Source organism: Pteropus medius, unplaced genomic scaffold (assembly GCF_902729225.1).
Source record: "Pteropus medius unplaced genomic scaffold, Ma_sr-lr_union100, whole genome shotgun sequence".
Lineage (NCBI taxonomy): Eukaryota > Metazoa > Chordata > Mammalia > Chiroptera > Pteropodidae > Pteropus > Pteropus medius.
This window is the reverse complement of record NW_024355206.1, coordinates 6,667,974-6,691,583: the sequence shown is the minus strand read 5'-3', so window position 1 is coordinate 6,691,583 and position 23,610 is coordinate 6,667,974. Positions and strand designations below refer to the sequence as shown.

Below are 23,610 nucleotides of genomic sequence, written 5' to 3'. Positions count from 1 at the left end.
ACCTGTTTTGTGAGAAGTTCCATACACAATGCACCGCCGCCCAACACGTACCTTAAACAGAAAACAGGAATCATACAAAATTCTCTAGATTTCAGTACCCCTTCTTGACTTTTGAAGTACCATTACTAAGAAAGTATGCATACATGTAAAGATTAGAAGATAACACAGAAAAATGAAAACAGCTATTAGGGTTACAGGACCGTTACGGGCAATTTAAAAATTCTAATGTCATTGTTCTACTTCAGTCGATTTTTTAAAAATAGTACTCTTAGTAACAGAACACTCAGACTTTAACATACAGATGCTAAGAACCCAGCCTCAAGTACTGCAGAGAACAGGGGCTGGAGATTCAGTTTCCCCAAATGGTATTCGAGAAATCTGAAAATTTCTCTGCCATCGTGTTGCACGGCCAACGGTTTTCCTCCAGCGGAAGCAATGACTTTACCACAGCTGTAGTGATGAACATCTGCAGTGATGCCTTAAGTTGTTTTTGTCCCCTCTGCTGCGAGGATCACATGGTCTGGCCCTGGAGCCCCTCTCTGGGACACCTCGATTCCTCTCGCTCGTGCTGAGGACTGTTCTCGGAACCAAAGACAACGTCTGGGGATTCCCAGGTCTCTTAGGAAGTCATTATTTAGATCGAGATCCTTCTGCCTTGTGACACTTTCTCAAACAAAGTCATTTCCTCCTTTAAAGTTATTTTAAACTTCTAAATACATTAACTAGATGCTCTAAGATAAAGAGAATGACAACTATAGAAAAACTGTGGACATCCTGAAAATACATAAGCTGCAGACCACTGATTAGGTCCAAGCGAAAACTAAGCCCACCACAATGTTTGCCCGTCCTCTAGGACTCTGCCTTTCCTGTCCTTGAAATTCCGTCTGCTGCCCACTCTTCCGAACCCTACACCGCCCCCGCCCCGTAAAACCTGCCTAGACCATCTAGCCTGAGGACTCCGCATTCTGGCTACCGAATGCATCCTCATGTTGACTAAACCAAATTATTTTATGGAGCAGTAAGGAATCTAAAAACTTCTACCGTAGACCATGACTATGAATAGTAATAGTTACAGTGAAATTATTCATTAATGGGAAGTATTCAATAACGCCCCATCCTGGAGACTTCAAGCAGCTGTCTCTTACTCACTTGTCCCAAATGCTGGGAGCTTTCGTAGTAAAAGTTTAATAGGAGGGGGGAAAATCCAAAATATTAAATTTGGGTGGAGAATCATGGGATTTTAAACTTCTTTGTACGTTCTCCCATGCTCCTGGACAGAGGATTCTGTCCCCAGTTCTTCGAAAGGCACGCCGGGCTCAGAGCGTATCCTGTACGCAGTGAGCTTTAAGCGCTTGATCTCCGGTGAGATGACGGAGGAGGCCGACGCTGTGCTCGCCTCCGGCCACCACCACAGGAAAATCAAAACTAAATTACAGAACGATCGCCACTGAGAACCGCCTGACGACCAGCTGAACAGAGTCCTCTAAGTCAGGACATAAAGAAACAGCCATCTCGAGACAGGTAGGAGGGGTGGAGGCCAGGAAGGGGGCTGGCCCTACAGCCACACGTGGTGGTTAAGGATCGGGAGGGGATGTCTCTGCTGTGGAGGTCCCCCGAGAGGTCAGGGGCCCCGGCGCTGCACCGGGCTCCCCAGCCCGGGAAGGACTCCCCAGTTGTCCGCTGTGCAAAGCCGTGGGGGGCTCATCTCTGAGAGGAGGGCTGCGGGGCCGAGGCCCCCTGGAGGGGCCCGTGCTCGGGTTCCCTCGCCCAGGAACTCCCCGCTCGCTCCGGGCTCGGGCACAAAGCCCCGCACCAGGCCACCGACACGACACAGCCGCCGAAGGACCCGAGAAAGGGAAATGAAAAGTTTTTATATTATAGCCAAATTCCTGACAGTGATCGGATGTAAACAAAGCCAAGGAGGGGGCAGGCCTGTCGGCCCAAGTCCAAGGGTCTGACCCTGCCCTTTCTCGCGGTGAGGAAATGGGTGTGGAGTGTCACAGCAGAGCCCCAGGACGGCGGTGAGAGGTGGCGCCGGACCCGGGCCCCCCGGCACAGAAACGGCCACGGTGCTCTAGAGGTCCGCGGGCTCTCTCGCGGACGACTGAGGCAGGAGGACGCCGGCCGAGGACGCGTCTCCAGCGGCCTCCGAACAACCCCGTCGCAGCGTTCCGGCGACGTGAAACACGGCCACCAGCCGCGGTCCAGACACTGCGCTTAGCTGCAGCGTCCTTCTGCGACCGCGAGCCCTTTTCACCAGGGCTTCCACTTTCTGCTTCTTCCCAAGTCAGCCAATAACTCCCCCTCCTCACCTAACGGCTGGCCGTGGACCCCGAGTCTTTACATTCTGCCTGAGGTTAGCATTCACCTGTCACGGGCCGTCCCGCCCACTACTACGGTCCCAACTCAGGTTGTCACCGCTTCCCTCTCTCAGTGGCGTCAGCTGGCGTCTAACTGGCCTCTTCTGCCGTCACCAGACTTACATCTCTAAAACATTCTTTTCACTGCTATTCCCTGCTCCTGAACCAGTTAAAGAAAGATCTGCTCACCGAGTAAAGAAAACCCGCCATCGGCCCGTGGTCCTGTCTGGCGACGAGACATCCCGTCAGCAATTCCCTGCCCCTCCCCCGTGGGAGGACATGTGCGTCGATACCCGCCCTCCACCCCCGCCAGCTGGCCAGGCTGAGACCAGGCCTGCTCTGCCCAGGTCCCTGTCGCCAGAGCTGGTCCCTTCCTTCAGCTCAGAGCTTCAGTCTACACTTAACATCTGACCATCGATGGCATCACGCACTCGACAGCTTTCATGTCTTTCTATATTGCCGGCTTTTGGTAGACTGGAAAAACCAGTTAGACGACTTATTTGGATAAGTCTCAAGCTGACTTATTCAAATTACTCATTTGAATAATGGACAGATCAAAATTATTTTTTTAAATATTATATTGTTGCTGACATGTACTACGCAGTCAGGCTAGGATGGCTGCACCTGTACTGAAGGTGTGAAGACTTTTTCTTGTTCCCTGAACGGTACAGCGTAACAACTATTTACACAGCATTTATGCCGTGTTAGGTATTGTAAGTAATCGAGAGATGATCTGAGGAAAATGAGAAGATGTGCAGAGGTGACGTCAAGTGCCCCGCCGTCTTACGTAAGGGGCTTTAGCATCCTCGAATTTCGGTGTCCCTGGGGGGAGCGCTGGAATCAACCCTCCTCAGACACAGAGGGCCGACTGGATTCACCGAGGACTTGCTCAGTGCCGGGAACTGTCCCAGGTGCTGGAGAAATACAGGGAAACAAAGCAGCTCCCATCCCAGCAGACGGTCCTGGAGCCAGTCGCCTTCCCTGCCCAAGGGACAGCGATATTCACCACTTTAGGTGTCTGTCTCACAGCTAGGTGGCAAATTATCTAAGATCATAAATTCTTAAAATTCTTGGGACTTCTCAGAACAAAAAGGTGAAAAATCTATGCCCGTCGACTTTATATCACTTTTCAGAATGATCTGATAAAAATTTTGTTTATCCTGAATTTACAAAATTTTTCCAAATCCTTTCCTTATTCATTTGTAGCTGCCTTTATTTTTTAATCTCAGTGAAACTATTATTATATCAACCAAAGAGGTGATCTAAGTAAACGCTGAATGTTTCTAGATTTTAATCACCGTAACATGGATTAACTCATGAAGTAGAACTGGCCAGCTGAGCACTTCAGATTCTCAAAGTAGTTCAACTGCTCCTACTTGGAGGGCCTGCAGACCGCTTCGCCACTAACCTAGGTACGAGTTCCGGTCTTTCCCCACCCTCCCTATGAGTTCCAACCACAAAAAAGCAATGGGGGCGAGGGAAATGCATGACAATTACCATGTGACTCCGCCTTCAGAGGAGACTCCATGGCCAGCTCGAGGCCCATGAGATTGCCTGTGACTTCCTAGGATCATGGGCCCATGGGAATCACTTTGTAACCCGAACTTTCCCTAAGCGCTCAATCACAATTTATATTTTAAAGACATTAGGTTTTTCATGGTAAAATATATGCACATAGGGGCCATTAAAAACTCTACCTATAAACAACATAATGGTTTATACCAGTGGTTCTCAAATCGTGGTCCCCAGACTAGCAACATCGGCTTCACCTGACACTGCCTTAGAAACGTACATTCTCAGCCGCCCCCCTCACTCGGTCAGAAACTTCGGGGTGAAGCCTAGCATTCCAGGCCTCCCCGCATCGAACGAGGCTTCCAAAAGACTCTGACACGCACCGTCAAAGAAAATCATCACTAAACTTACCCTCCCGAGAGAACAGGCAACACCACTCGAACAAACGGAGGATCAAATGGGAAGTTATCCTAAAAAGCAAATAAGCACGTTTAATGCCAAGAATATCGTTAATAGTACATTTAGGAGGTTTTAAAATAGTCTATAAGGAGTGTGGACCCTTATTATCTGACGATGAATGAGGGTCATACGAGTGAAAATAGGACCAAAAAAATAAAATGAAATAAAAAAACAAAGCAGATGGCCCAAATACAGCCATGATGTGGTAAATTCCTGAACTGCATGAAGGGTCCCCTGACAGCAGAACCATACAAAGCAACAGCCCGGTAAAGACAGACTGGGTACTCGGGATCAATCCTCCTGCGGAAAACTGGAGAAAGTGGCAAAATGTAACCATTACAGAGCTCAGAGGAGGAAGGAAAGGGACCGGAGAGCAGGGCCCCGTTCGCCCCGTGGATTTTCTCTCCATGGCAGAAGAGGAAGACAGGGGTTCGGCCACCGAGCAGGGCTCACGGGTCACTGTGTAGGGCGCTAAAAATAAACCCTGGAGCTCGGTGTCCACGGAGGGGAGGCCTCAACCGCCTCCGCACTGTAGTTGGGGCCCCGAAGGACACACTGCAAAGTACCCCGGCTGACAGGGAGCGCTGCCCTGCTTCACGTCATCTCAACCCCCGTGTGACTCAGTGACCCAGGGCTGCCGGTGCCCAGGCGCCCGACAGGCCGCGTGTGAGTCATCTCTGGAGAAGGGAAGGGTACCATCCAAAGCGTCAGACCAGCTCTTCGGCCCTTCGTGTATTGTGTTTATCGCTAAAATAACAGTTATGTGAGACCTAATGACAACACGGCCAGAAAACGAGAGGCAAACGACAGACACAAAACCACAAGGGATGGAGATGACACAGTCGGCAGACACAGATTTTAAAATAACTATGCTGATTATGCGCAGGAAAAGACTGAAAACCCTGGGAGAGAACTAAAATAATAAAAAGGAATTGTATGAAAATCCTGAATCACAGAAATACCATAACTGAAATTCATAACTTAATGGACGGTTCAACCGCAGTGGAGACTTAGAAAAAGAGCAATTCGGTGTACCAGAAAATGGGTCAGAAAACATCCAGAACGAAGCCGAGAGACAAAAAAAGGTGGAAAACACAGAAAACAAGACACGGGGGAATGCACCGAAAGATGTCATGTGTAGAGCTCCAGAGGAGAAGAGAGAAGGAAAAGAAGCGAAATCTGAAGAGAACGAGAATTTTCCAAAACTGATAGAGGACTTCACGAGATGTGAGCGCTCCAAATGCTTCGAGAGAAGCGATGGGAGCCATGCTAAGGGAATGACTCCCTCGAGGCGCTGGAAGAAAGGAGTTTCCGATCTCGAAATCCATACCAGAGAAAATGCTTTCCCAAACTTCAGGCGAAAGAAAGACATTTTGCTACCAGCAGACCCACACTACAGGAGATCCCGTAGGATGCTCTTGAGGCAGGAGAAAGGTGATCGTAGATGGGAACCCGGAGAACAAAGGCCGTGAACAGAGCACGTCTGCGCGGAGACCGAAACGTACGTGGACTCATTACGAAACAACGGGCGTCAGGTTTCAGACGGAGGAAACGGCTGCACTCACCCCGCGGGGAGTACGTGTTCCGAGGTCTCTGCATTTATGAGGAAGAGGGAAGATATAAAGGGACAAATCTATGTTTGACTTTGACAAGCTAAGGGTGTGTGTGGCAACCGGAAGGCAGTGAAGGAGAGTAAAGAACGCACGATTACCAAGCTGACGGAGGCGGGGAACTGGGGGAACGGAAAGAAATCCGAAAGAACGAGAAAAAGCAAGGAGCCAGAAGGACAAACAGAGAGCGCCTAGGAGATGGTGGAGTTCAACCCGGATTTCAAAACGGTAACGAACACACTAAGCGCTCCTATTAAACGGCCAAGATCGCCCGACTTCACAAAAACACGCGGACAGAAGATGAGGGAAAAGCACCCTCGGCTCAATCTCAGGCGACCGAGCAAAATGCTCGGGCCTGGACACTGTTTCCAGAAGAAGAGGAGCCTTTTCTCTTGAGGAGCTGAAGCAAAGACAGGAGTCGAGGTGGCCGAGTGAGAGGCCAAGGCCGCCCCTCAGCTCCCCGAGCAGCAGGTAGAGGACCAGCGTGCTACCTCCGAGAAAGCTGTCAGGAGGCCAAGAGAATCCCCTCCAACCTTCTACGTTCAAATAAAAGCGGGTAAAGAAACAACGAATGACCCATAAAACCGGTGTGAGGGAAGGGAGCCAAACAGCATGTTTCACCCAGGTATCTGCTAGGAACACAAAAACACAGTTAACTTAGAGAACAGGCAGCATAATTCCAATGACTTACTTCGACTCCCTACCTGTACCCATCGTCGAATAAGATTCCGAGGAAGCTCTAAACTATGAAAATCCAATCCTAATAGGAGTGGAAATAAAAAGCACCTTTCTGGTGACTAAAACAGACAATCTTAGATTTCTACACTATGTATCTGTGTTGCTGCACAATTGTTGCACAAATTTTTCTTCTCGATTTAAAAAAACAGGTCAAAAAGAAGCTCCATACAATTCAAACATAACCCTTCAGAAACACTTCCTGGTATTTTTTAAAAAAGAATTTAAAACTGCTACACTTACATTCCATATTAGATCCTGCCATTTTATCTATATTCCATTGCTATTCATTTTTAACCTTTATTTTTAACATCTTAAAAATGACTTCATTAAATATGGCACATAAACTCAGAAAAGTGCATAAAATACGAAGGTACATCATTACACGGTGTGTGAAACATGTGCCATGTGACCGCCCCTGGTCAAGACACAAGAAGCCACCCCGTCCCTCTCCCCTAGATCCAAAACTGCATGGGACTCAAACCTTTGCCTTTCTTCATAGTTCTGTTGCTCAAGTATGAATCTAAAAATCCGTTTCTCAGGCTTCCTTTCATTTTCGCCCCACTCAGAAGCCTTTCTAGAAAATTTTTACTCACTCTACCCCTCCCACGAAATTTTCACGCCACTAAACGGCGTGTATCTGTTTATGTATTATAGCCCCTTGAAGGGCCACAGGCCGTTATCTAAGAGTAGTTTACTCCAAGGACCAATTTTCACCCCACTGCACGGTGACACTGCCTCCACCGAGAATGCGTGCCCTAAACAACGTAATTTAGTTTTACCTACTTTGAGCTTTATATGAATGAAAATCGTCCAAATGCGCGGTCCTCCTTTCTGTTGGAAGAGACCCTTATTTTTATTTGAGGCTACGATGAACAGTGCTGCTCTGAACATCCTTTACGTGTCCTCGTCACCCGAACACTCACTTCGTCCAGGGTGCCGACCTAGGAGAATTTCGGAGCCACACGCAACGACGATCTCCTACGTCACCAAGTAATTCCCAGTCGTTCTCCAAAGCGAGTGTACAAATATACATTCCCACCAGAAGCACATGGAGTCCTCCTACAATTTTCTTACCTTAAAGGAAAAGTTAAGCAAAATATATTCTATGCCTTCTTTCTCTTTTAAGATCTGAAGATCACTGTGCAAAGGACTATCAGGATCGACCCTATGAATTACAAAAAACAGAAAGTCAGAGATTTTTTTCGTACTAAGCTCAGAAACGGACCAGCCCAAGAGCTGAAACAGAGCCCCTGGGATAAGTTACAAACAGAGAACATCTAAACTACGCTGTGGTCCCTGGAAAAACCAATCACTACAGCCTCCGACCCCTGGGATTAAATGTTCACGAGAAGACCACAGTATTCTAAATCTATTCCGCTAAGGATTCAAAGTTAGCAGTCATCCTAAAGGAAATGGTCATAAAGTTGCCTCTAAAATTGTATTATTAGATAAGGGGTTCAAGGAGAGAGAAAATTACCATGGACGAGACTAGAAAAAGTGAAATCACTAACGAAAGTTAATTTGTCTAACAAACGTTCTACATGTTCAGGTCCTACTCAAATCCTGTATTTCAATATAAGCTGGTTATCACAGTCGATCTCGCCAAGTTATGAAAGACACTTTGGTTTCTATAGTTTGTGTTTCTAACTCCGTGAACTACTTTATCCCACAGCCGGTCCTTTTTCTCCTTCCTCTTTCTCACTTTACTTATCACAGAGCCTAAGAAACAGCTCATTTTAACACCCTGAGAACTACTAGAGAAACAGGGTCTAAAGTTCTAAGGAAAAGCCATAGTATAAAGGTATCAGATTCAGGGGGGAAAAAATCTCCACTGTGATAGTCTCCCACGACAACCTTACAAAGGGTGGGTTAGCTTAAAAAAGGCCACTTACTTCTGCAGTTTAACATGCCAGTCATATAAACTGTCATTTATGAGTTCCACTGAATAAATCCCTGTAAAGATACAGGGCGTGTTAGTTACTCTTCAGTTAATCTTATAACTATTACTCTGCTGGAAATGTATACACTAAATAACCATCAAAAGCTAGAAATTTTGCTATTAAAACACAAAACTGAGCTATGTTGTAAATATTTGCCACTGAAGCTGGGTATCTGACGCCCTTCACAGATAATTAGAGCCGTGAATGAAGCAGCTTCTTTAACGAGCTGAGAAAATATTTACCACTGTGAGGAGGACAAAAACCGCAAAATCACATGTACTTAAGACTTTTCTTCTATGCACGTGCCAACGTTTCTGTAAAAACGGAATCCCTCTAAATATAGTTTCTTCAACTTTCTGGGGCATCTTTCCAGCTTAGTGTATAGCGACCCGTTCTCAATCGTCACGATAATTCTGTAGTAATTATTTTATTTTATGGATATACCATAAAATATGCGGTATTGACCAATTCCCCCCTATCTCTGATTTTTTTTGCTACTGCAAACAATGCTGTAAAAACCAAACGATTTAACATTTAAAGATGTTAGTATTCAAATATTTAACTACATGCTCTTAGGTTTCTACACATGAAGTTTTAGACATTTTGCAAGAAAAACTGTTAGGACACCAAAACTTCTAATAACTCAGAAGTAAGTTTGGCTTATCTTGTACGCTATAGAGCACTTTTTATGCTTATTTTTTGCTTTTGAGTAAGCTCTAATGATTTAAATTTGATTCCTCAGAGAATCTGTACATGGATCATATAACATACTGGACTATAACAACACGCTGTAGCAAAAGTTACGTGAACGTGTCTCCCACTCATGCGGTCTGATCACCGAGACGGCAGCTGAGTGGCCAGTGGGCAGGGGGCGTGTACAGTGTGGACACGCTGGATAAAGGGATGATTCGTGTCCCAGGCAGGACAGAGCAGGAGGGCACGAGATTCCACCGCACTACTCAGAACGATGTACGATTTAAAACTTACGAATCGTTTACTTCTGGAATGTTCCACTTAATATTTTGGGGACACAGTTGACCGTGGGTAACTGAAACCATGGAAAGCAAAATAGCGGATAACAGGGGACCACTGTAAACGCACCCCATTTTATCCCCCACATTTTTGGATAACTTAATTACATTTGCACTTCACGTCCCTAAAACTTAATAAACATTTCTGCTTCCGTCCATTGATTTTATGAGAAATGAACTTTACTACCTGAAAATTGAAAAGAGCATAAGGACAAGAGAGGCAGCAGAGACCCGGCGGGCCTTACCTGTTTTGTAACTCTGCGATCTGTATATGTCCCTGAGCTCTTTCATGAGTCTATCTGAAGCCTGCACGGACCCCGACACGGCACCCTGAAACAGAAACGTGCCGTTTACCAAGATCTACTGAGACAAATAACTAAAGACTTAAGGTATTCGAACCCGAAATAAACACATACGATGAGATTTTGAAAACAGATCACCACTCAACATTTTAAGAAGTCAAAAAAATTAAGTTCCATTAAATCGAAGGTTATGAAGTTTCAAGAGGACAGTAAAATTGGGGACAAGCCTGGTCATATACCATTTCTTATCATCTGGGAAAAAAAAGTCTAACCAATATGTCCAGATCACCACGGCTCCTGCATAGCCTAGAACTCAGTACATGTCTATTTCCAACGCCATCATTTAATTGAATTTTCAAATAATTTATTTTTTGGAGGAGCTTTACGTCCACAGCGACAGGGAGAGGAAGGTACAGATACTTCCCAGGACCTGCCCTGCAACACGCAGCCCCGCTCCCCATCCACGCCCGTCACCGGCGGGCACGTTTCTGACCACGGATGAAGCTGCACCAACGTGGCATCAGCACCCGAAGTCCGTGACTTGCCTTGAGGTTTACTTCGGGCTTTGCGCGCCCTATGGGCCTGCACACTGCATGACGTCATGGACCCACCACTACAGGGTACAGAGCACTGCTCTTTGTAGTGTCTCCATGGTTCTGCCTTTCCAGAATGTCACGTCGTTGGAATCGTACAGTGTGTGGCCTTTTCAGACTGGCTTCTTTCACTTCGTAATTATGCATTTAAGGTTCCCCTGAGTCTTTTCACGACCTGAGAGCTCGTCGCTTTTCAGCACTGAATAATATGCTGCTGTCAAGATGCGCTGTAGTTTATTGTCCATCACCTACCGAAGGACATCTTGGTTGCTTCTACGTTCTTGGCAATTACGAACAACGCTGCTATAAACATCTGTGTGCAGGTTTCCGTGTGGACATTCGTTTTCAGCTCTTTTGGATAAATACCAAAGAACGCACACTGCTGGGTCACATGGAAAGAGTATGCGCGAATTTGTAAGAATCTGCTGAACGGTCTCCCGAAGCAGCTGTGTCATTTCGCATCCCCGCCAGCCACAAATGCGATCTCCTGCGGCTGCACATCCTCGCCAGCACTTGCTGCTGTCAGTGCTCCTGATTTAGGCCATTTTAACAGGTGTGTAGGGGCCCATCACCGTGGCACATTATTAACTAAACAGAGTTCCGGTAATCAGACTGTGAGCCAGAACGCTACACTGAAGGCCCAGTTTACGGCACAGGAAACTGCGAGACAACCTGTTCACCTCCGGGAAACGGGTTTCGGTTATTTTCAGTGTTGGAACGTCTCTAAAAATGAAAATGCACCGATATTTTATCCTAAGACCGAACATGAATGGAACCATTTGTCGTAAGACAAAAACATTTGGAATGCCCTTCTGCTAAAAAAATACGACCATGTAAAATTTTAACTGTTAATGGCTGCACGACACTTGGGTAGGAGTCTGGTTTTCAAAGCTCTTACTTCCTAGCTGACTGACGGGCTTAAACCCAGTCTCATATCTGCAGACCAGGAAGAGTATTTCACTGCGGCTATGAAGATGACACGGGAAGGTACAAAAAGTTCAAAGTACTTCGTGTCTGTCGTGTGCAAATGTTCAATCATTTGTAGTGGTTTTGACTGTAATATGCAAACTGGAAGCAATCGCAAGATATAGAAAGTATAGTAAGTACAGATGCCACAAACTTTGTTTTTTAATAATTAAGATAACAGCTGGGCTAAATTTCTTTGCTTTATAAAAACTGAGTTGCCAGTTGAATGAACAGAGTAAGACCACGGGAGGGAGAATCATCTACCTGCCCGCAGCACTTGGTGTCTCCCTGCGTGACAGTTCATCCCCTGGGCTTGAGACTTGTGCCCAGGATGAAGGAACTGGGCCCCAGAGGTCACATGGGGTTGACAGACAGCCCTAACACAGGGCAGGAAGTGGTCAGTGCTCGGTTCCTCGGCCGGACCCTCGTGCTCTGCCTCCTGCTCCGTCTGGGCGTTTTGTATACATCGTTCTCATTTATTCTTCACAGCAGTCCTGCGAAAGGTCCACATCTCAGAGCTGAGGAAACCGAAGCCACTCAGCTGTGTCTGTCCCCGAACTTCACTGCCCCCGCTACTTCTTATAAAAGAGGCATTAAGTCAAAAGAAAAGTTAACTTTGCTTTGGTCACGACAGGACAGACCCGAAGGGCAGCTTCATGAAGAATAATGTGAACTGCACTTTGTAGGAGAGACTCAAATACACAGATCCCAAAAGAGCGGAGAAAGCAGCATAAACCGGCTTGAAAGTGAACAGGAGGTGATTCCAGGACGCAAAAGGCAGGTGAAAAGGGTAGAAAGTGGCTGTCGGTAGCTGAGAACGGTCAAATAAATAAATAAATAAAAAGACTGGGACGACAAACCACGTGGCTGAACCAATCACCAAACGCTACGGGGCGGGGGTGGCCTGAGATTGGTATCTTAATGAATTTCCCTGTGTTTACATTATCACCTATAACTACTTTATTTAACCACAAAAGTCCAGGTCCTAGATATTTACACATACATTTAGATGGTCTTGCCTTTGAGTCTTCCTAATTTTCTCTAATATTGCCAAATTTTCTTTTTCAATTCCTTCATCCTCTGACTTCTTCCCACTAATGGGCTCTTCTTCCTTCATCTCATAGTGATCCAAGTCTTCTATATCCTACAAAAATTAGAAAAATGTTAGCTTATTCAAGCCTACGCCCAAAGTTAAATTATTCTTGACTCGAGAGGTAACAGAAAAGAGAAGATACACGTATCCTACGACGAGGGGTAAAAAGCCTTCATATTCCATTCAAAAGGTTCCCTCCGCTGATATATGTTGTTTAGAAACTACGATCCGAGTAAAGCATATTTAATGGCCTTACAAAGTCATAACTGTTACCAAACAGCCATCGTTTGAATTTCCGATTAAGAGGGGCTTTTGAAACAATTTCGCATCACGGCACCGAGAGCCTTAACTGCCCGCACTCTGCTCCAGCGGCTCGACTCGCTGTCTCCACGCTTCCAACCTGACCGGTCCGCGGTGATTTCTAGAACAGGCTGACGACCCCTCCACCCAGACTCAACGCTTTTGCCCTGCACGGCCTTCCCTTCTTGCCTCCTGCACGCCTTCCTCCTTCAGACCCCATCCGTGCGTCAGGCTTCCTGGGGCTCCCTGGGGCTCCTGCCCCGGTTTGCACCTGTCAGCCCTGATCTCCTCCTCACAGACGCCCTGAGCCTGAATCCCCTCTTCCAACACCTTCAACGCCAGCCACACTCCTGTCCACGGGCCTGCTCCACTCGCATGTTAACCAGCATGGAACAAAATTCATCATCATCGCCGTTTAAAACAATATCCCCAACACACCATTCTCTGCATAAGGCCTTGCCATCGATAATCACGCCCAAGAGAAACACCTCTGTCCCCAATTCAAGACTGAGCTGCCTGCCTCTTCTAGCCAGCCAGCCTCGCTTTTTCCACACCAATCTTCTTCTCCCAGAAGAACGGCATCCGGTGTGGCCAAACGCCCTAGGCCCTGGGCTCTCCTGGGCCTTCTTTCATTTATTTTTTTATTTTTTAAATTTTCTTTAGGCTTGGCAACCCTTGGTTGACCTCACAGACTGCAAAGACCTTGTCAGCTTACGATCCTTTATTTTTTTATTTTTTACGCCTACCGCACGCCTGGTCTTCCGAGGTGGTCTCCCATCCAAGTACTAACCAGGCCCGCCCCTGCTTATCCTGGGCCTTCTTTACCATGTTATTTTAGTTGCCCGGAACATTTCTTCACCCGTCCTAACCTGACATCGCCAAAGTCCAGTCTCCCACCTTACGAGACTCCCCTCAATGGTCTGTCCCTTCTTCCTGTCACCTTGTGAGGGAAAAGAAGGTGCATGAGCTCTCTGTCTACTTCCCTGCACACTGGGCCCGGGGGATACGTTTACTATTGCCGCCCATGTTAAACTGCATGAAAACATTAAAAACAAACTCTGTCACAAAAAAAAAAGTCATTCTAACTGGACTCGCAAAACAAACCCACAACAACTTCTCTGGTTCTCAGGCACTCTGAGAAATGTATTTTAGATTTAAATTGTTCCAAATCAAGAGAATAAGGTAATAACCTGAATTAATTCTAGGATCCAAAAAAGAAAAATGTTTTAAAACCAAGACAATGGAACTCATATACCTTTTTATCTGATCGACGCAGACACGCAGATCTTCATTCTGAAGTCTGAATTTAAATACAAACCTTCCGAGCCTGAAAACTTCTAAAATTGTATCGATGACTGGCAATTAAGCCGGCCTAAGTTCACTGCCTTTGGAACGCACTCCGTGAAATTCTTGGATAACTTTTCAACATGAGAGTTTTATTATTTCCAGTGAGCAATCTCTGAAATGGTCTCAAATTCCTTTTATTAAAACACACAAATTTTGAATCTCAGTAGTTCTTTTTCCTTAAAAGTAATCAAACACGGGTTAGGCCCTTATTACTATAAAATGTAAACAGAATCTTCCTGCTAACTGTTAAGAGCTCCTATTTTCCAGAAAATTGAATCCAAGGAGATCTGATCGACAGTTTGCTCAAAAGCATACCATTCATTAGAGATAATGCCAGATTTTAGACATTATATTTAATTCTACATACAGTGTGCTTTTCATTACTCCACATCGACATTGGTTTATAAAGGAGATTAGAGAATTACTAAAATTTTTGGAAATGAAGATAGTTATAAAACGTTCTTATACGAAATACCTACTTCAGCCATCTCTTCCTCTTCCTCCTCTTCTGAAGTCACTTCTTCTGTTGTCCCATTCTGAAAAGGAAAACAAATTTGCCAGTGCTACACGGACAGGCACACGCTGAGTACACGAGAAGACAGGGACCGAACTATCGAGCGCCTGTCACTACAGGTGCACTAACAGAGAACTTATTAAAGCTGAAACGTTTACTTTTAAATCCAGCTTTGATTTGATAAATATTTATCAGCTTCTTAAAAAGAAGCAATTTTGACTAATTCAACTTAATAGATGCATTAGGAATAATGAAAGTAGTCAAGTATAAAGCGAAACTGAAAAGCATTTAAAGACATATTCTAATTTAAAATAAAAACACATATTACACAAGTGGCTATGTGTGGAACAAAGTCGATGGCTTCTTTCACTTAAAATAAAGATCCCAAACTACAGATTCTTTCAAATATCTGCCTTTGTCACTTTGACGAGCCTGAATCTTTCCATAAATTCGACTGCCTTTCATTTAAAAAGATCGAATGTGTTAAAAAGAAAGACACTGCGCAAAACTGAAAGTTAGAAAATGAGCATTGCCCAGCAGAGCTACCTCCGGTTTCTCCAGCACAGCAGGTGCTACAGAAGACTCCCCGACAGCGCGGTGACTGCTCGCTCACGGGGAGCCCGGTTTCAGCAGCGGCCTGCGCGCCGCGTGCTGGCGGAGCTCAGAAGATGAGTTCCTAGAGCGAAGCGGGGTGCTCCGGGGCACAGGACGCACGGCAGCATTTTTGCCCCAGGAATTGTTGCTATCTGTGCTCCACGCACAGCTGGTAAGGACCGCCCTCTGACACGGGAGGCCTACCGTGACGGCCCCGGCCCCTTAGGGTGGGTGCCAGAGTCGGAGAGGAAAGACAGAATCTTTTTAACGTGGCTCAATGCAGCAGCAAAATCACACACCAGACGCGTCTCTTCCTTTCCTCAGGAGCCGGAAAGTCCGCTGGCAGCGCCGCAGGCTGAGCACAGGGGTGCAAACCAAGACAGACGAGTAACAACTGCTGAGGACACTCTCATCGATAACTGATGCTGGTCAACGGTTTATCTAATCTTTAAACGAACAACCAACCAAGAATCACCAGGTATTTGGGAAAAACTAGCTATCTGAAAGAAAGACACCAAGTCACGGAAGCAGAACAAGTGACCGGAAGCATCACCGATGAAGGAAATAAAACAGTAAAAAATCCAGCTGGAATCTTAAACGGTAAGCGAGAAAGGACGGCGTCCACGAAATATAAAAAGGTTTCTATACAAAGGACGAGACCGTTCTGGAAAATCAAAGATTCCTCCCCCGCCAAGAGGAAAAGGAAAACCCTCGGCAGAAGGGCCAGACCGCACCACGAGCCCGAATGGACAAAGCATCCGCAACCGTCCCTTACGGCGGCGCGAACGGAGGCGCGGGCGGGGGAGGCGGAACTAACGGAAACGGAAATCTAACATCACACAGAAGATGGACGGGAAGAAACCAGAGAGACACGTGTCGCCAAGCTAAGGAAACACTTCAGACTATCAAGCGGCTCCGAACGCCCCCAAGGAATATGGAAAAGTAAAACCCTGTACTTCAGTTAAATTAAAAAGCACACCGGCTTTCAGAAAGAAACCTAGAGAGAAGGAGCTAAGAATCAGACATGAGGCTTCTCGTCTGTAACAATGAATACTGGAAGAGAGAAGCGTAAAGAACTTGGAAGAGACCCGGCGACGAACTTAGAATCCCGTATCAGTACCATCAGGACAGAAGCCATCCCTGGGTGCTCAGCTCTGGGTACTCAGCACCTACAGAGCACGCGGAGTCAGAGGGATATATGTTGAATGAGTAATGAAAACAGACGCCGAGTATTCAAGGAACAGTGTCCACACACATCCCCATAAACCCTTTCCAGATGGGCCACCGTGGAACACGGATGCAGCAGCGCGCAGCGGCGACAGGGACACCGGTGGTTAAGTCTAAGCGCTTGCTGATAACACGGCTCAGCGGTCACAGGCCACAAGCTCTGGCCGCAGTGAAAAACTACCGCATAGAGCCCACAAGCCAACCGAGGAGGTTTAAATTTCTTTTCTAAATAACTCTTGGTTTAAGAAGAAACTGCCCGGTAATCCAACTGTTAAGTATGTGTCCAAAGGAATGCTCGCGCAGGCGTCAAGCACAGTGACACGCGGACGAGCGTGATCGTGGCGGCGTCGCCCCTAACGGCAAACTGGAACCAACCCAAATGTCTGTCCACAGCCAAACGGGGAAAACGCCGTGACAGAGTCGGAGAGTGGGACAGACAGCTCTGGGAAAGAGCCATGGGACGAATGCGCATGAACTGAGCGAACGGCGACGCGGAAAGGCGCGTGCACCGCGCCGGGGACCGGCGGAAACGGCGGGGACCGGCCTCCGGGACGCGGCCCGCAGAGGCCTTCCGTGGGGCTGGCGATGCTCTACTCCTTCGCCTGGGGGTGGCTCTCAGGCGGCCCTCTACTCCTCACACTGACGCTTCTATGCTTGCAATACACAGTACTAAAAACCCGTTCTCGTGAACCAGGATAAGATTAACGTGAACAAAAGGTGGAATCGAACTACGGAGCAGACACGAGCTATCTGGAAAATAAGCATCCCAACACCGAGGAGCTACGCCATGGGGTCAAAGAGCACGGAGAGGGAACTCAGTGACACCGACCCAGCAACCTGCAGAAGGAAAGGGATCGTTCAGACCTGAGCGAGAAGTGAGAAAGAAAACATGAGACTCAAACAATAAAACTGAGGGCTGATTCCTTAAAAAATACACACACACACACACACACACACGCACACACGCACACACGCACACACGCACGCACATGCATGCGCACACACATGTGAAAACAGTCTCTGTAATGAAGGTGAGGAGAACGGCTTCAGAAATGGACCGCGACCACTGACGAACATGCAGAAGGCGGCTCCTTCGCACATTTTGACAACAGCTTCGAAGGCATGAAGTGATCACAGTTTTAGAATCTAAAATCACTAAAACTGAGTGAAGAAATGGAAAATCTAAACAGACTAATTCAGAAAAGAGAAAAACAGATCAGGCTCAGATGTTTATTTAAACCAGAGTTTCTCGACCTTGCAACTACTGACATTTTGGGCCGCACGGTCTTCCTGCGGGGCCGTCCTGACATTATAGGATGTTTAGTGACATTCCCTCTGCCACAGAATGCCAACAGCAACCCTGCGGCCAGTTGTGACAACCAAAAATATCTACAGATATTTCCGAATGTCCCACGGGAGGCAAAATCGCCCCCAGCTGAAAACTGATTTAAACTGTCCTAGATCTTAAGACCAAAAAAAAGCTTCCCAACTCATTTTGTAAAACCGCATAACCCTGAGACCGAAAGGAAACGAGAGCCTGAAGAGAAACGAACAAGACTGTACTGCAATCGATCGAACTTGAAGGAGGAAAACCCCAAAACGCAACCTGTCACATCCATCGTGCGCACGCCACCCGTGGCAATCGGGTGCCGGGTGTTTCTCATTGGAATGCAAGGCTGACTCAAAGCCAGGACGCTCCCTCGCGTAAGCCGCAGGCGACGTAACACGCCCGCGTGGAATTACACACGCAGCCATGGGAAACAAGGCAGGTGACACGCACTGCGCCCGTGACATAGTCTTAAGTGAAAACGTAAATTGCAGACATTCCGGAGAAGGAGCTGGAACACGGAGGACACCTGTCCCGTGCCCTCTCTTTCCTGAGGTGCCACTGGAATCACAGCGAAGAATAAACGCAGTCGAAACACAGTGACATCGAGAGGAAGGGGGCGAGCGGCAGAGAGAGAACTCGCTCGTGCTGCACGACGACAGTACGTGGAGGAGGGGGAATGACAGGGAAGACAAGCAGAGCCACCGGCTGGGGCACACAGAAGGCAAGGGGGAGGCTGCCTGTCCCGCGGCGCCCTGCAGCCGCTCCGGACTCCGAGACGCCGGCAGCACGAGACAGCAGGGGCGGCGGACAGGGCTGAAGCCAGAGATCAACCAAAAGCCTGGACACGGAACACACCGTCCAGCCCCAAAACACACAGCTCCCCACACCTGCACGAACAGAACCCAGGCAGACATATATCTACCGGAAGCAAGAGGTTATACGGTGTCATGTCCAGAGACCCCACGTGGGACCAGCCATCATTTAACGTAATGGCAGGAAGCGGTGAGGGGACAAGGAGTGGAACTCAGCTTAAATTCCCCCTAAAAGCTACCAGCTGACAAGTCGTGGCCACAAAGAACTCCCAATCGACCTTGTGGGACCTCTCTCAAACGTGAAGGAAAAAGAAGAGACAAAGAAAAAAATACGCATGAGCAACACGGGCTAGACAGACATCTGAGGAATGTCTTCAGAAAGAAAAACGAGACCAAGATAAACTATTTAAAAATTTGTTAAAGACAAAATCGAGATGCTAGAGAGAGGACAATATCAAAGCACTTCCTTAAAGACACTTACGAAGATACTACATCTATAAAACAAAAACAGCATGCAGAGAACCAGAAAAAGCTCCTAGTACACACCGCTCACCTCTGGAGAGGAACCCAGTGAACCCCATCTGCAGCATTCGTCCCCCTACAGGGTCCCCTCGCACAGTCAGTCTGGGCTGGCCCTGTGACTTGCGCTAATCGATAAATGTGGTGGAAAGGACACGGGGACAGCTCCCAATCTAGGCCGTGAGAAGGCCTGCCAGCTTCTATTTCTGTGCTCCTGGAAGCCAAAAAATAAGAACTGTGAGTACCTTCCTGAAGAACAAGCACAAGAAGGGTCCTGGAGGATGAGACGCCGCGTGGACAAGGGACACGGGAAGAAACACCGAGGTGCCAGACGGCTGTGTGAAGAAGCCCTGAGGGCCACCCCCTGCAGACGTGTCCCAGTGAGCACAGTCCCAGCCGCCGTCTGTGCACAGCGAGGCCGGCGAGGCCTTGCCAAGCTGTACACTCAGGAGACACAGAAGCAAGGGTTTCAAGCCACTCAGTGCTGGGGGTAACTGGTTAAGCAGCAGTAAAGAACCAAAACAAAACAAAGTTATGTCTGTCCCGATAAAACTTCCGAATGTTGAAAGATGAGAAAACCTTCCAGAATTTGAAATTAAATGACAAAAAAGACAGACTATAAAGATGATGCACTCCTGGCAGCTCCAGGCCGAAACGAGTGAGGCGCGGAATGGCATCGGCCCAACACCGCCCGGTCCCACATCTCGGGGGAATCCCCTTCGACCTGGAATGCTGCATTCAACCACAACGGACCAAGTGCGGGGGCTCGGGGACAGCGGCCGACACGCGCTGGGCCCTCCCCACGCTGCGCCGCCCTGCGGGACCGAAGTGAACCGACTCACTTATCGTCACGGCTCTCCCGAACTCGGCTTCTGCTGCTAGACCCCCACCTCTGCAGAGGGGACACTGATGCGCACGGAGACGAGGAAATGGGCCCGCGCGACAAGCCGGCACAGCTGAGGGGCCGCGGAGCCCCTCGCCTGAGGATCTCACCTGAGGACGCGCTCGGGCAAGATGCGAAAGGTGAGCGAGAAAGCTGGCCTGAGGCCAGAAAACAGGGGCCCCGCTGCAGCCGAGGGGACAAGAGAAGTTTCAGGGTGACGGCTGTGCGGCCAGCTCCGAGAACCCGCCAAGACGGCTGCGGAAGCAGCAAAAGCTGCAGGAGACAGGGAGACCTCACGGACATGGGGCCGAACAAAGAACGGCCACTGTCACTTAAGGGCATTCCTCGGAGGCCTGACGATTCCCACGCTGTCTCCTGCTCGGAGGAGGTAACGTTCGCACCTCAGGCTTAAGAAGATGACGTTCCAGGCGAAGTTAAATGATCAGCAAAAGCAAACTACTGAAGAAGCAAAACGAAAAACTACAAGAAAGGAAACATCGTAACAGAAAAGTCTCCCCTGCCCAGGCCTAACCGGAAACAGTGACTATTCACGCGCTGAACAGCACAGCGGTTTAGGAAGGGGACGTTGGTGCGCAGGTGGGTGGCGAAAGGGCCAAATCCTCATCTAATCCAGCACAAAATCAACAAATTAAGCCTGAACAGGTAAATGCAGAAAGCCAGACAAGTCAGAGGGGCGGTGAGCTGGGCAGAGGCGACATTTGGGTCAGGCCTTCAGAAGCACCCACGGGCTTACGGAGATGTCGCTCCAGGTGAAGGGGAATGAATCTGCACAAGCAAAGGACTGAAGCGGCAAGGGACAGTTAAGAACCAGGAATGTCGTCACGACAGAGGGCGGTGGTGGGAGGGGCCGGTTGTCTGCCTGTCATGATAAACAAATGCCAGCAGCTGCACAAAATGCAAAGGTTATTTTCGGTGCCTACAGCAAAACAACAAAAACAATTCAACGACAAAAACTAACTGCTAAATAGGTCGTGTAATAAATGAAGAAAAAGCATCCTAACTTTACTTTTGCTCGAGACAATTTATTTTAGCTCTTGATCACCAGAGAAATGTTACTTTACCTGACCCGTGGGTAGTGGTTGATCTAGCATCTCAACATCCAGGTGCTTAGGAAGGTTATATAATCTGCAGAGTTCACATATCAACCACTTCAATTGCTGACGAAGCTACAAAACACATTTCAGTAAATGAGCATCATGGTAAAGAGCCCTCGGGAGACAAGAATAACGCTATGACTACCGTAACCTATCCAGCAGGAAGTGAGGAGAGTCTGTTCCTGGTCACCTACGGCCTGCGGATAAAATAACGAGTGTGCGCGGCACCGCCGTGGGGGCTGCCGGCGTGGGGACCGGCCCCGGCGCGAGTGCGGCCCCACACTGCGAGCTGGCAGAGACACCAATGAAAAGGCCGAGAACGGGGGCTGCGACCACTGTCCCTCCTCAGTCGCCAGCTTCTCGTCTGGGGAACTGGGCGACCTCAGACGGGTGCATGGGCACGTGACTGCAAAAACAGAGGAAGCGCTGCCGCCCGTGGATCAGGAAATCACGTGACCCACAGTCGCATGCATTTAAAAGTTCAGAGCAGCCGTGGTCTAGCAGACTGAGCCTTGGGACCTAGAGGGCTGTGGATACAGGGCCTAGCTCCCTGAGTGAGTGTCCCATTCGTAAAACAAGAACATTAAACCTTCTCGTAATGGTAAAGAGTAAATGAAATCTTCCGTGAAAACACTTGGCACTTAGTAGGCCCTTCGGTGTTTGTCAACTGCGAAAAATGATGCCTCGAGTTTCCATTTTGACATCGACTGTTTTGTGAGCATGTGTACTTTAAGAAGATAAATTATGTGCACGCAGCTTTCATTGTTTAAAAATGGTTTTCGATGTCTGAGTCTGGCAATGATGGTTTAAAAGAATGGTTAATACTCGGCAGACTGGACTGGGAGCTAGTAAGGCGACTCACTCCACTTGGTCAGAAAGTTTCCTGGATGTCTCCGGTCAAGAGAAGAGATCAAGAGAAAGAAGCAGACTTAGGAAGGACTAAGAAGAACACAGATAAAAGATCGGAACGGGTTCACCAAAGCGCAGAACGAGCTTTCCCCAAGCGGAGAGTGGAGCGAGCAGAAATGAGGAAAACAGAGCTGAAAATCAGGATCGAAAAAACAGCCTTAGGCTTAAAGGCAGCAAAGCCCCTCCGTGGCTTCGTTGTCTACCCCGTGGGCTCTGTTTTGTGCTAAGTACACGACAGAGACGAGGCAGGGTGACCTGGGCACAGACCCGGGCACCCCAACCCCTGGCACAGGGGGAGCTACAGGACTGCGTGGCAGAGGCCGCATGTGGTGGAGTCGTACCCAGCAAGAAGGAACAGGGTGGCGCCTCTTCCAAGAATTTCAACTTTACGCTCCAGCAGAAATGCGTGTGAGGGAGGCGGGCAAGATCACGGGGGAGGGCTTCAGAAACAGTCAGAAGGTAGAGGGACGGGTCTTAGGACGATCTAGATAGTTTGGGGCGGGAGTCAGGAGCGTGGGGGTGAAGAAGAGCTCTAGGGTGGTTCGCGGGCTCGGCCAGGCGGCCGAGTTCCGTGACTGCGTTTTGTCCCGTTCACCATCACGAAGACAATTACTGAGGGGAACCGTGATGGGGCGCTGGCGAGCCGGGAGGCGGACATGTTCGAATTCCTACGTGACCAGTTTGAACCACCACGGCACGTCCCAGCCAGGGTCCCTGGACCTCCGCGGCATAGACGCACACGGGCTTGAAACTCAGGAGATACCTTTTAGCTAGAGATGCAGATTCAGGAATCCTTGGAACACAGGCCACGATTCCAGCAACGAGAGGAGAAGAGGTTACTCAGGGAAAGCACAGAATGAGAAGAGGGAGGCGGGTACTGACAGATGGAAACGGGAGACAGCGCCCTCTTGGGGGTCTTCACTAGATGATCGGTTCCCAGAGGACAGGAATGTGACTTGTATTTTGTGCCCACCACTGATCAGAGCCTGGCACAGAAACCAGGCAGCTGGAAACAATCTTCTGTGTCCTACTCCGACCTGCATCCGCCAGGGCAAAGCGCGCATGAGGCGGCGCGGGCACAGATCTGTCAGAGCGCCATATGCAGGAGCGGCCAGCTTCCAGGCGATGCCCAGGCTTCGCCTTCTCAGCTGGCCTGTCTGGGAAAGTTCACGTGCCCTTGTGGAAAGGCTGACTCCATCCTTTTTAACTGCAACGTGATGTTCTACCATAAAACTACACATAGTAGTTTTTATGTAAGCGGCTCTTGATTGGTGGACATTGAGTAATCAGTGTCGAACAGAGGAAATGTCTCAACGAGAGAACAGCCGACAGCGAACAGGGCAGAGAGGTCGGTTTAGGACAGAAAAAGGAGTCGCTGGATCTGGCAACTAGAGACAAAAAATTTTAGTGCAGAGATGAAAGCAGAATCCAGGTCATAATGAATGAAGCAAATTAA

At 48.2% G+C, this 23,610-nt stretch overlaps 1 protein-coding gene across 2 annotated transcripts in view; it reads right to left on the bottom strand.

Annotated features, from left to right (window-relative positions):
- UBE2Q2 (ubiquitin conjugating enzyme E2 Q2) overlaps positions 1-23,610 on the bottom strand; it is a 41,784-nt gene that overhangs the window by 7,271 nt on the left and 10,903 nt on the right. Inside the window, exons 3-10 of one of the 2 annotated variants that reach the window (XM_039858368.1) lie at positions 21,213-21,317; positions 14,731-14,787; positions 12,515-12,655; positions 9,896-9,980; positions 8,572-8,632; positions 7,754-7,844; positions 4,284-4,342; positions 3-51 (exon numbers count right to left, since the gene is read on the bottom strand). In XM_039858368.1, coding sequence (XP_039714302.1) covers positions 3-51; positions 4,284-4,342; positions 7,754-7,844; positions 8,572-8,632; positions 9,896-9,980; positions 12,515-12,655; positions 14,731-14,787; positions 21,213-21,317 — 648 coding nt within the window. The remainder of the gene's footprint in view (positions 1-2; positions 52-4,283; positions 4,343-7,753; positions 7,845-8,571; positions 8,633-9,895; positions 9,981-12,514; positions 12,656-14,730; positions 14,788-21,212; positions 21,318-23,610) is intronic. The other variant, XM_039858369.1, reaches the window with a different exon arrangement.